This window comes from Mobula birostris, chromosome 3 (genome assembly GCF_030028105.1).
Source record: "Mobula birostris isolate sMobBir1 chromosome 3, sMobBir1.hap1, whole genome shotgun sequence".
NCBI classification, from domain to species: domain Eukaryota; kingdom Metazoa; phylum Chordata; class Chondrichthyes; order Myliobatiformes; family Myliobatidae; genus Mobula; species Mobula birostris.
The window spans coordinates 163,725,462-163,738,539 of record NC_092372.1 but is presented as its reverse complement, the minus strand read 5'-3'; the positions used below and the strand labels follow the sequence as shown (position 1 = coordinate 163,738,539).

The window sequence follows — 13,078 nt, the reverse complement described above, 5'->3', positions numbered from 1 at the left end:
CCAGGTGAGGCAACACTTCACCTGTGAGTCGGCTGGGGTGATATACTGCGTCTGGTGCTCCCGATGTGGCCTTTTATATATTGGCGAGACCCGACGCAGACTGGGAGACCGCTTTGCTGAACACCTACGCTCTGTCCGCCAGAGAAAGCAGGATCTCCCAGTGGCCACACATTTTAATTCCACATCCCATTCCCATTCTGACATGTCTATCCACGGCCTCCTCTACTGTAAAGATGAAGCCACACTCAGGTTGGAGGAACAACACCTTATATTCCATCTGGGTAGCCTCCAACCTGATGGCATGAACATTGATTTCTCTAACTTCCGCTAAGGCCCCACCTCCCCCTCGTACCCCATCTGTTACTTATTTTTATACACACATTCTTTCTCTCACTCTCCTTTTTCTCCCTCTGTCCCTCTGAATATACCCCTTGCCCATCCTCTGGGTCCCCCCCGCCCCTTGTCTTTCTTCCCGGACCTCCTGTCCCATGATCCTCTCGTATCCCCTTTTGCCTATCACCTGTCCAGCTCTTGGCTCCATCCCTCCCCCTCCTGTCTTCTCCTATCATTTTGGATCTCCCCCTCCCCCTCCAACTTTCAAATCCCTTACTCACTCTTCCTTCAGTTAGTCCTGACGAAGGGTCTCGTCCTGAAATGTCGACTGCACCTCTTCCTAGAGATGCTGCCTGGCCTGCTGCATTCACCAGCAACTTTGATGTGTGTAACTCATCTCCTTCTGCCTTAGGCCACAAACTTATCAATCACCCCTGCTGTGGACCACCTGGAGGTCCAAGACGCTGTGGTTATATGCATGTAGGGAGATGGGGAGGGTCAGTAGCTTTAAATCGCTTGGTGTCAAAAATTCGATGATTTTTCTTAGAACTAGCACAAAAGTAGCACCACAAAGAAAACACGAGAGCACCTTTATTTTCTTAGAAGTTTGCATCGATCCAAAATGTCACCAAAGCCTTTGACAATCTTCTCTTGATGCACAATGGAGAGTATCAGACCTAGTTGCATCACAGCCTGGCATGAACAGGAGCAGAAAAGACGGTAGAAAGTGGTGGAAGCATTCCTACCGTTGAGCACATTGCTATGAACCCGCAGCAACAGATATGAAACTGGGGCAAGGTTTATAAGCAAACCACGAGATTTATTAACCTCTGCTTAAAACATCGAAAAGTAAACAAACGACTAACTTAACCGGAAGTTAACTAGCGACTATATTGAACAGTCGAACTTATAATCTGTTCTTAACAAGTTCTCATCCAAGCAAAGACTTAAACTGGTAAACTCAAAAGTCCATGTGATTTATACAGTCATTAAGGAGAGACTTCCCCAAAACAATTCCTTCGAATTAGTGACGAATCTGCCGATCACAGGCAACAGATGCCTTTTCCGAAGAAATCACAAAGAAGTAAAGGAACTGACCTTTTGACTGGAGGGAGGTCACTGCGCAAACCTTCCCGACCTTGCAGGGGTTTCACTCAAATGTGCATGCCGCCATTCCCGAACAAAGATTCGAAAGGTCGATCATTCCCAAGACGCTGAACGACATTAACTTTACCCAATCCTTTGAACTCGGAAAACTCAGATAATGCCTTCACTCTCCGGTACTGGACTGTAAGGGAAAAATAAGCGTACAACAAACAAAACCAGTGGTGTCTCCAAACATCCGACCGGCAACAACAACATTGCACAAAAATAAAAATGAGAACTGGGTCACAGTGGCGGGCTTTGCTTAAATACCGTTTGGAACATGCCATCATGTGACATAACATCACCCCACGGTCATGAGACAATTACATCATGCCCACGGGATATGTAGCAACATTTACGTGAAACACTGCCTCAAGAAAGCAGCATCCATCATAAAATACCCCTACCATCCAGGCCATGGACTATTCTTGCTACTACCAATGAGCAAGAGGTAAAGCAGCCTTAGGCTCCACACAATCAGGTTAGGCAACACACAAAATGCTGAAGGGACTCAGCAGGCCAGGCAGCATCTATGGAAAAAGAGTAAACAGTCGATATTTCGGGCCAAGACCCTTCATCACAAAGTCCTGAAGAAGAGTCTCAGCCCGAAACTTCAACTGTTTACTCTTTTCCATAATTGCAGCCTGGCCTGCTGAGTGCCTTTAGCATTTTGTGTGTGTTGCTTGGATTTCCTGAATATGCAGATTTTCCCTTGCTTGTTCAGCAACAGTTATTAGCCTACAACCATCAGGGTCCTGAATTGATGTGGATAACTTCATTCACACAATTTTGAACTGATCCTGTGACCTACAAACTCACTTTCAATGATCATGTTCCCAGTATTATTTTTATTTGTCTTCCTTTGCACATTGGTGTTTCCCAGTCTTTGTCAGTTCATGTATAGTTTTTTTTGTAATATTCCACTGTATTTATTTTTACTTCCCATAAATGCATGCAAGAAAATGAATCTCAAGGCAGTAAGTGGCAGCATATATGTTCTTTGGATAATAAATTTGCTTTGAACTTGTATTATAGAATGTAAGAATTTTTGAGCTAAAAATAATAAATCATCTTAAATCACCAAATCAGTTTTCTTTGAACTTCCCGTTGAATGTTTCATTTGAAGAGTGTCTTTTTAATTGATGTTTTTGTATAATTGACCATAAATTGAGTTTATATTGGAATTCTAGGTTACATTATGCACGAAGAGAATGCGCATATTTTGTTGATTGATTAGAGTAGGAAGTCAGTAAAGTCTGATTTTATTACACCAGACTTTATATAGTAATTACTGTACATCTTTTTATGAGCTTCAGCAATGATCTTCTTTGTAAAATGTGGGTTATTATACAATACCAACATATATAGTGTGTAGCTGATACAACCATTTGTATTAACGTGCTACCAGGATGTATTTCAAAGTGATTCATGTAGAAGTAAAGCATGTTACTTTTATAACATTGATTTGAATTATTTAGCATTTCTAAAAAGTAGCTTTTTCCACCATCTGTGCTCCTGTTTCAATCCTCACCAGCTGTTGTCTTCAAAAAAAAACTCTTTTCTGTAGCTTTTTATCTATTCAACCATCCTAGACTGAAACATTAAACAGATCCTAAGTTCTCCCCGGAAACTATATTTGAAATAAATATTAATGGAATAACATCAGCAGCACACCTCATGGTGAGTTTCCTTAGTTAGGATATTTTGTTGACTTTATGTCAGCATTTTTTGTATCATAGGATATTTGGAACCCAAGTGAATGAAGGTCTTTTGCTTTAACCAAAATTATTTACTAACTATGGTAGAAATAGCAAAACAAGTCAGTAAAAGGAGTTGAATTAGGGAGTGTTCAAGAAAGATTATGATTAGATGCAAGAGATTAAGAAAGTTGGGAAAATTAAACACTATCTTTTAAATGTAAAATATGACATTTTAAAATATATAATAACAATTTACTGCGGGAATCATTTAATAGTTGTGTGATGAGTGAGTGAAGAGTGCTATTAACAGTTTTTCATTTCCAGCCAGCTTGTAACTGTTTTAATTTTTTTGAAGAATTTTTACAATAATCTGAACACTTTCATGTGTTCTGATTGAGGTATCCAGCACAAAATTCTCGAACTCATTTATCAAAGATATCTCCTAGCTATTAATTCCATCAGAAAAGGATAAAGGAAATGTTCCAGATAATTACACTCACTTACAAATTAAAATAGAGTAACTTCAGTGTTGAGTTGAAGAAGTGTGTTCATTTATTTTACTGAATTTGTAATGTTTTTCATCAGGATCGGGTAGAGTTTAGATGTACTGTATATTCAAATGATAATCTTCAATACTGGAACACTCAGCTCTCATTGGACCATGTTGCCTCCTGGTTAGGTTGCCATCTTTCTGGATTACTTTGTAAGGTTTGTAATGTTGTGATCACATTGAGTGACATTTGAACTTGTTAAAACTTCATTAATCTGTCACATGGCTATCTAGAGATGTTAAAAAGAAATTTCTAAATTGGTTTGGCACCTGGTTCACTGGGTTCTCACTCCCTGCTCTGTCTGGCACACCAGGACCTCCAATCCTGCACTTCCTCTTATACCAAACGAAATAAATGTCTGTGGGGATATCTGGAAAATCTGCCAGTCCAATACCAGCACAACCAAAATCCTGAAGATACAGTACCAGATAAATAGAGTTTAACATTACTTGCTTTATAATGTGGGGAAATCCACATTTTACTGCTTTCATTTAACTTTATAAAATATAAATAATTTTCTTTCTGTTAACAGAGAAATGCGATGAGCCACTGATTAGGGCACTCCCCCACTCTTCCTTCAGAAGTTCATCCGTGATGTCGGGCAGTTACGTACCTGGCTATGCAAAACTAAATAAGAGAGGAGGTAAGAGTTTCTGAAATACTGTCATCAGCTTTTTATTCGCAAATAATTGCTTTTATTATATAATGTTCTTACTACTTTGTTGTAAGTTTTAAATGGATTGCATAACAATTTACTAATCATGTATTTGAGCTTTGTGGAAGGAACTGTCACATTGCACAACTTAAGATTAATGGCCAGAAGACAGGTCAGAAACAGAACAAAAAACATAACCATTTATTCGGCACGTCTTGATATGAAAGAAGCTTGTGGTGGGTGAGTAAATTCAGAACAAGTGCACAGATATCAAGGATGCTTGGTTGTTACTCACAAGGCATATTGAGAAAATAATGAGGTAGAATTTCTGTTCTCTAGAACTAAACTAAGTTTACTAAAGTGGTGTAACTGGACTATTTATCAAAATCAGCTGAAGAAGACTACAGTAGTTAAAAGTATTGGAATAAATAGTTTGTCCTGAAGCAAATTTAAGAATTTGGGAAGGTAAAGTGTATCAGCAGTTGTAAAATTGAAATTCAGAAGAGAAATAATATTGAGATTGATCATGATGCCTAATCTTGGGACTCAGTAAGTAATAGCAGAATGTAGCAGGATAATTTTTTTCACCAAAGAGTTTTACAAAAAATGGAAAATTATTGGGTTCTCAACTGGTTTCATTATCTTAAGGAATGGAATATTTATTTTAAAAATCTCAGCCGTGTCTCCTTTTGAGGTCTGCCATCATATTCTGGGACAGGGCCACACCAGTGCACCACAAAGACATAGAAAATTCTATTGTTCTTCACTGTCTGAATCCAAGTTTAGTAGAGCCAGAACCTGGAACATCCAAACTTAGCAAGCGTTTGAAGATTGTCGAATAGGATGGGTGGTGAGCAGGCAGTGAATTACCATGCATTATTGAGTGAGAAATTAAAGCATTACTTAGAAAGGATTTAATTATTTGAAATTGAAGACTATAACAGGAAACAAGAATAAATCCAGCACGTTATATTACATTGCATATCTCTAGACCCAGGATTAAGCTTGTTAGAATGAATAATCGTCTTCTATGCTGTAATGTGCTAATGCAATTGGAAGTTTTTCAAAAGCAGACTGATGAAGGATTGATGACAACCTTGATAAATTGTAATTATAACTGAAAAGCAAAACATTGCAAGTGATAAGAAATAAAAACAGAGGATGGTGGAAATACTTGGGTGATCAGGTAGAATCTGTGATGTAGGAAGTGGAGATAATGTTTCAGATTGATGCTATTTCATAAATTGTAGTTTGGGGCTTAGTTTGACAGGGTGTTAGCCAAGTTGAAAAGACTAAGATTTGAGGCAAATCAGGAGAGTGGTTATGATGCTTGGCTTTGACCTTGAATATTTGAAGATGAATATAATTTTTTGAGGTATTTTGTGGTGTCTATGTTGATGAATATGAATCCACAGATGAAGTTCAGAATAAGCCAGAGCTGATATACAGACGTGCCAGGAAATGTCCAAATGGTTACTGCACCTCAGTATTCTCAAAACACTGGTTTCTTTTTGAAGACTAGGTTTTGAATGACAATGGACATGTCATCAATAAATCATTAGCAAACTGAGTCTTTCTATTTATGCTTCTGCTTAATTAAATGTATAGTAATCAAATCTGACTAATAGGCTTAGCCTGGAATTAATGAATTAACAGTGTTGGTATTCAACAATATGCTCTGATTACCCCATTTGGGGTCTGTTGCATCACATTTTAAGGAAAAGATACCACTTTTTTCAAAGACATGGAAGTCATTATTTCAGAAAGGCCAGATCTGCTTCTGGAGATTATGTCATTGTTACTGCTGGAAGAAATAAAAAATGGTACCTGTTTCATTGTTTTGACATAAAGAATTCATAATAGTTCGTAATTTCAATAAAACAGTTATGCAGGGAATATTCAGAACATAAATGAAAACTGTAATCATAAATGAAACATCAGAAGTGAAAAGTAATTGAGCAGAAATAATGTCATAAAGTTATATAGAAATAGGCCCTTTGATTCTTTGAATCCACACCAACAATCAAGCACCCAGTTATACTACTGCCACACTAATTCCATTTTAGTCTCCCTACATTGCCATCAATTTCTCTCTCTCACTCCATTAAGGCAAGTTTACATTGGTTAACAAGCCTAACAAATGAACATCCTTGGGAGGTGGGTGAGGGGGGTGGGGTGGGGGGAGCCCCCAGTGGAAACCCATGTGATCGCAGGGAGAAGGTTCAAATTCCGCACAAGAAAGCACCTGTGAAACTCTGCTTATTTTCCAACATATGCTGCCTGATCTGCTGAATGTTTCTTGCATGTTAATTTTATATTTCAAATTTTGAGCATACACGGTATTTCACTTTTGTATGAACTTGTTAGATAAAAGGAACACGCAGCATATATAAAGAAAAAGCATGACTTTTTCTTCTGAGGAGCACAGACTGAACAGAAACAGCAGAAGAGGTTCTGACGAAGGGCGCAGTTAGAAAGTAGATATGGGAACGAGGGAGAAAAGTAAACCATAAAACTCACATTTCCCAGTACAACACCAGAATATAGAAAGGAAGAGGATGTGAGCAAAGTCATGAAATAGCAGTGTTTTGTATTGAAACTCCAGGTGACCCCATCTTGAGGGTCAGGAATGCAGCAGCTGATGCATCTTTTTAATAAATTCGCACCTGGCAGGTGTAATACCAAGGTTGCGAGCAGAGATTCAGCTGGCTCGGTGTTTCAGACTGCCATCAGACGCAATAGCTGAAATTTTTAGAAGAATGATGAACTTGAGTAAATCAAGATATTATTACATCACGTCTGCTGCAAAGTGAAGAGTAAAGGGAGCAGATTTGTATTCTAGTTGGGTGGAATCATTTATTTCACTGATAGAAATGGGAGGATCATAATAGCAAAAATAGTTGCGATAAAGAAAAGTAGTAAAGAGGAGATTGATTGAGAATAACCTGTTTTACAGCCACAGCAGAACATTCATGTTTTTAATTTAGCTATGTTTGTAGCTTATTCTCGAGTTTGTTTGTTTGGTAATGGTGGGATTGTTATGCAGCTGTGGCTCATTCAGAAAAGAAGCATTGTGGTGATGATAGATGTATAAAAGTCTGTAGAGATCAGAGTGAAGAGTTGGTCATCCTGCTGCAGAGAACAATTGAAGGACAGTGACTTTACCTCTTACTGAAGAAAATCCTCCATTCAAAGCAGGTACAGCAGCTGAACAAAGAGGAGCTGACAAGTGTGGCAAGGCAGCCGTCACCGCTCTTGTAACTTCCGCTATTAAGAGGCAGAAATCTGCCTTGAAAGTTAGAAAACAGATGTAGATAACGATCAGAGACAAAGGGAACTCTGACATTCATTTTCTCTTGGTTTCCTCTCTAACATGGATACTGTATTCCTTTTTCTTCCTGCCATCCCATTCTATGCATTGTAACTTAACCCATTTCCAATGAAAGGATGTCAAATTGAAACACTGACACTAATCTGCTGAGTATTTCTCACAGATTCATTTCTGGGTATTGTTTCTCCTTGAACTTAGCTTGGATATATGCACCGTATAACTGATACACTCATAAAGATTAAAAATTAGCTTTATTTGTTAATATATACATTGAGGTATACAGTGAAATGTACTGTTTTGTGTTGACGGTCAATACATCGTGAAGATGTGCTAGGTACTTCTGATGGTAACATATCATGTCCTCAGGTTTCTAACCCTAACCTGTACATCTGTTGGAATGTGGGAGGAAACTGCAGCACCCAGAGGAAACACGCAGGGGGAATGTTCAAAACTCATTATAGACAGCAGCGGCAATTGAAACCCGATCTTCCAGTTGCTGGCATTGTAAAGCATTATGCTAACTGCTACGCTTCGGTACCACCTCCTCCACCTATACAACTGATTCTCCAACTTGCATCAAGTTGGAAATCTCTGGCTGCACAGGAGTGTTATTTAATTAGCTATCACCACAAGCCATATAGTGAACAGCAAAACCGTACAGTAAGTTGCAGTTGTTGGAACTACTCTGCAAGTCAGGTTGAAACAAACAGTAAAATGAAAAGCTGTTTAATCAAAATAAAATAAATCAAAATTGGTTGTGGGCAACATATTCAAGTACACAAAAAAAAGATGAGAGTCAAGAACTAAAGTTCAAAGTAAATTTATTATCAAAGTACATATATGTCACCATACACTTGCTGTAGCCTGGGGAAAAATACACACGCAGGACAACAAATACTTTTGGGGTCTAATTCCTTTATCTGTTTTAGATGTTTTAATGCAGAAAGTGGGTATCTACATGAAAACAACAAAATGAATTTTAAAAAAACACAGCTCCCACTGTTACAATCTCAGCTTAATTTCGGACCACGCCCTTGTTTTGAATGCAGTATGAAAATAACTAAAACAAAATACAAAGCCAATATGGTAGTGGCAATTCTAAAAAAAACAATACAAACAACATTAGGATCCCACCAACCCTGTACCTTATACACAACATCAAAAATATGAATAAATACATCTCATCTTAACTCAGAGATATACTCACATTGGCACACATATGCTTACCTTCCAGTCACATATAGGTTAGACCTTGAAAGGAGTTCTCCTTGCTCATGCTACATGAACAGAGATTAACACATTCACATTACTCTGTTACACTCACATTCAGTCAATGAAACAATAAAGAAAGACAAAAATAATCTTTACAGTCTATTGCCTTGGAGTTTAAATTACTAAAAAGTCTATCCTATTAGGCCAATAAAGAAATTTGCACAACCACGCTATTCCAGTGCTGATCAATTTATTCGTGAAAATCTAAAGCATCCACATGTAAAACATGTCAAATTACCAATACTCTAGATTTGCAAACAAGTATAAACAAATTTACATGGACATTATCAAATATTATTCACCTTTCCTCACCAAACCTGGGAAAAGTAGATGAACCTTGTTCTCTCCAGAACATGGCAAATTTTCATTCTACTCCACCCGTGCAAAATGACGTCACCGTTTTCTCTTAAACGCACAGGCAGCCACTTTAGTATTACCAAGGTGATTACATAAATGCACATTAACAATAAGAAGTGATATTCAATGGTCACCTGGCTACATACTATTCTGAGACTCATTTTCTTGTGAGCATTCACAATAAATAGAAAGAAACACAATGGAATCAATGAAAAACCATACACGACAGAGACGGACAAATAACTGATGTGAAAAGACGACAAACTGTGCAAATGCAAAAAGAAAAGAAAAATAAATAATAAATAAATCAGCAATAAATATCAACAACATGTTTTGTAGAGTCCTTAATAGGTTGTGGAATCTGTTCAGTGTTGGGGTAATTAAAGTTATCCCCCTGGTTCAAGAGCCTGATGGTTGAGGAGTATTAACTGTTCCAAACCTGGTGGTGTGGGACTCAAGGTTCCTGTACCTCTTTCCTGATGACAGCAGCAAAAAGAGGGCATGGCCTGGATGGCGGGTGTCCTTGATGATGGATGCTGCTATCCTGCAGCAACATTCTTTGTGAATCTGCTCAGTAGTGGGGAGAGCTTCACCTGTGATGGACTGGGCTGTATCCACTATTTTTTGTAGCCGTTTTCTATTCAAGGGCACTGGTATTTCCATACTAGGCCGTGATGCAACCAGTCAGTATGCTGTCCACTGTGCATCTATAGAAGTTTGTCAAAGTGTTAGATGACATGCCGTATCTCCACAAACTTCAAGAAAATAAGTATGTACTGTGGCTTCTGTGTTGTGGCAGTTACATGCTGGACTCCGAACAGATCCTCTGAAATGCTGAGGGATTTGAAGTTGCTGACCCTTCCCATCTCTGTTCCCCTGATGAGGACCTTCAGTTTCCTCCTCTGTGGTCAATAATCTGCTCTTTGGTCTTGCTGACATTGAGTGAGAGGTTGTTGTTGTGACACCCCTCAGCCAGATTCTGTCATGGTCCGGATCGGGGTCTCTTTAAATTTACTTTATTTATGTTACGATCCAGACCGTTGACTCCCTGTTTCCCTTTGGTTCCCTGTTTTCCCGTGTCCCTCGGCTTTGGTGATTAGAGGCAATTTACTCTCGGCTGAACCGGTAGTTTACAGTCTCCAGCTTTCAGCTGTTCGGCGCTAGAGCGTTTCCAAAGTCACCCAAGGTATGGCATGCCAATGTCATCTGGCCGGAGCAAGCCTAGTCTCTGCCGAAGCGAGTGCCAGTGATTCACCTTTCCTCACCAGAGCAACCCTGTCAAGTTACCTTGCCAAAGCGAGCCTGCAAAGTTTCCTCACCGAGGTGGGTCCGTCAGGTAACCCGCCAGAGGGAATCAAGAACCACTGTCTACTGTTCCTGGGCCGAGCCGAGAGCTCACCACTACCAGGAGGCTCCAAGCAAAGTCCTGGCTCCGGTGGCATCCAAGTTCCAAGTCAAGTCCTGTCCCTGGTGGTCTGTGATTCCTATCCTACTCCCCTGTCTGAATCCCTTCTCTGCCTCTCTCGTCTCTAGCCCTTGTCTGCAGCCTTGCCTGCACTTTGCTCTAGTTCTATCGCTGGAGCTAGATAGGTACTGTCTGGTGCTCATTCGTGTTGGTCTTGTCTTGTCCTTGCCTCTGTGGGGTAGGTCTGGCCATCTTGCCGTTGCCCCGTGGGGGGTCATGTCTTGTCTTATCTTGTTCTCGCCTCTGTGGGGTAAGTCTGGCCATCTCGCCGTTGCCCTGCGACGGGGTCATGCCTTGTCTTGTCTTGTCCTCGCCTCCATGGGCTAAGTCTGGCCGTCTTGCCGTTGCCCCACAGGGGGTCATGTCTTGTCTTGTCTTGTCCTCGCCTCCGTGGGGTAAGTCAGACTGTCTTGCCGTTGCCCCGTGGGGGGTCACGTCTTGTCTTGTCCTGTCCTGGAGAAGGTGAGTCCCGGCCCTATGTCCTGTACCCAAGGAGGGATCCCGGCCCTCTCTTCCGTGTGTGAGTCCCGGCCCTATGTCCTGTACCCAAGGAGGGGTCCCAGCTCTGTTCTGTGTGTGAGTCCCAGCCCTATGTCCTGTACCCAAGGAGGGGTCCCAGCTCTCTGTTCTGTGTGTGAGTCCCGGCCCTATGTCCTGTACCCAAGGAGGGGTCCCGGCTCTGTTCTGTGTCTGAGTCCCGGCTCTATGTCCTGTGCCCAAGGAGGGGTCGGGTCCCTACTCTGTGTTCTGTGTATGTGTCCATGGTTCCATGTATCTGCTCTCCCGAGACCGAGGCTCTGTTTTTCCATGTTCCTCCTCTCCATAGCCCATGTCATGTCTACGCCTGGTTCTGGGGTCCGAGCCCGAGGCAAGACCCAGGTACTGGGTCCTTGCCCAGTCCCTGGCTTGGAGTCCGTACCGTAGCCTCTTCATGTCGCCTCTTCTGGGATCTCATTTCAAGTCCTAGCCCAGACCCTCAGTCCCAGCCTAGTCGTAGTCCTGAGTCCTTGTCCAGTTCGCTATTCCTGCTTCTGCTTTGCTCTCCTGGTATCAAACAATAAACTCAATTTACTTAACCTCACAGGATGTGTCTTGCATTTGGGTCCACCCTTGCTCCCAATGCCCCACCATTGTGACAGATTCTCAATATTCCTTCTATGTGCTGATTCGTCACCACCCTTGATTCAGCCAATGGTACAGTGTTGTCAGTAAATTGACATATGACAGCGGGGTTGCACTTAGCCACGCAGTTATGTATAAAGCAAGTAGAGCAGGGAGGCAAAACACAGCCCTGTGCTGGTGGAGATTATGGAGGAGATATTGTTGCCAAGCTGAACTGACTGGTGTCTGCAAGTGAAGAAATCAAGGATCCAGATACACAAGGAGGTTTCAAGCCCTAGATATTGGAGCATATTGATTAGTTTTGAGGGGATGATGTTATTGAATGCACAGATGCAGTCAGTGAGAGCAACCTGATGTCTGCATCTTCACTGTCCAGATGTTCTGTAGCTGAGTGGAAAGCTAATGAAATGGCCTCTGATGTTGACTTGTTGTGACAGTAGACAAATTAGAGTGGATCCATTTCACTCCTCAGGCAAGAGATGATATACTTCATCACTAACCTCTCAAAGCATTTCATCATAGTGGATGTAAGTGCTTCTTGTTTATATTATTAGGGCAGGTTGCCATGTTCTTCTTGGGCACCAGTATAATTGAAGCCTACTTGAAGCAGGTCAGGATTAAAGCTGTCAGTGAATACACCAGCCAGTTGAATGCCACAGACCTTCAGTATTCAGCCAGGTACCCTGTCTGGGCTAGACATTTTTCTGCAGGTTAACCCTTCAGAAAGGATGCTCTTATGTGGTTGTCAGAGACTGAAATCACATGGTCATCAGGGGCTATGGGAATTTAGGAAGGTACCTCCACGTTTTGACAGTCACCAAGTGAGCATGAACAGTAGTGAACCCATCTGGAAGTGAAGTCTTGATGTCACCTATGTCACTCCATTTTGCTTTGCAAGGGATGATAGTGTTCAAGCCCTGCCACAACTGTCATTTCTACTTTGCATGTTAGGTGGCTTTCCAGTGATCGTTCCTGGACTTCTTGCATTTTACTTGATCTCCTGACCTGAATGCCAATGATCTGTCCCTCAACAGATTGTTGATCTCTTGGTTCATTCAGGGCTTCTGGTTGGGGAAGATACTGAATGATTTTGTAGGGACACACTCGTCTACAACTCTCTTTATAACAATAAGGTTTAGTTGATGC

At 41.0% G+C, this 13,078-nt stretch overlaps 1 protein-coding gene across 1 annotated transcript in view; it reads left to right on the top strand.

The window, feature by feature from the left end:
- The window catches only part of LOC140195385 (contactin-associated protein-like 2), a 1,890,266-nt gene that overhangs the window by 575,041 nt on the left and 1,302,147 nt on the right, over positions 1-13,078 (top strand). The window contains exon 2 of the mRNA XM_072253599.1: positions 4,263-4,373. Coding sequence (XP_072109700.1) covers positions 4,325-4,373 — 49 coding nt within the window. The 5' untranslated portion in view covers positions 4,263-4,324. The remainder of the gene's footprint in view (positions 1-4,262; positions 4,374-13,078) is intronic.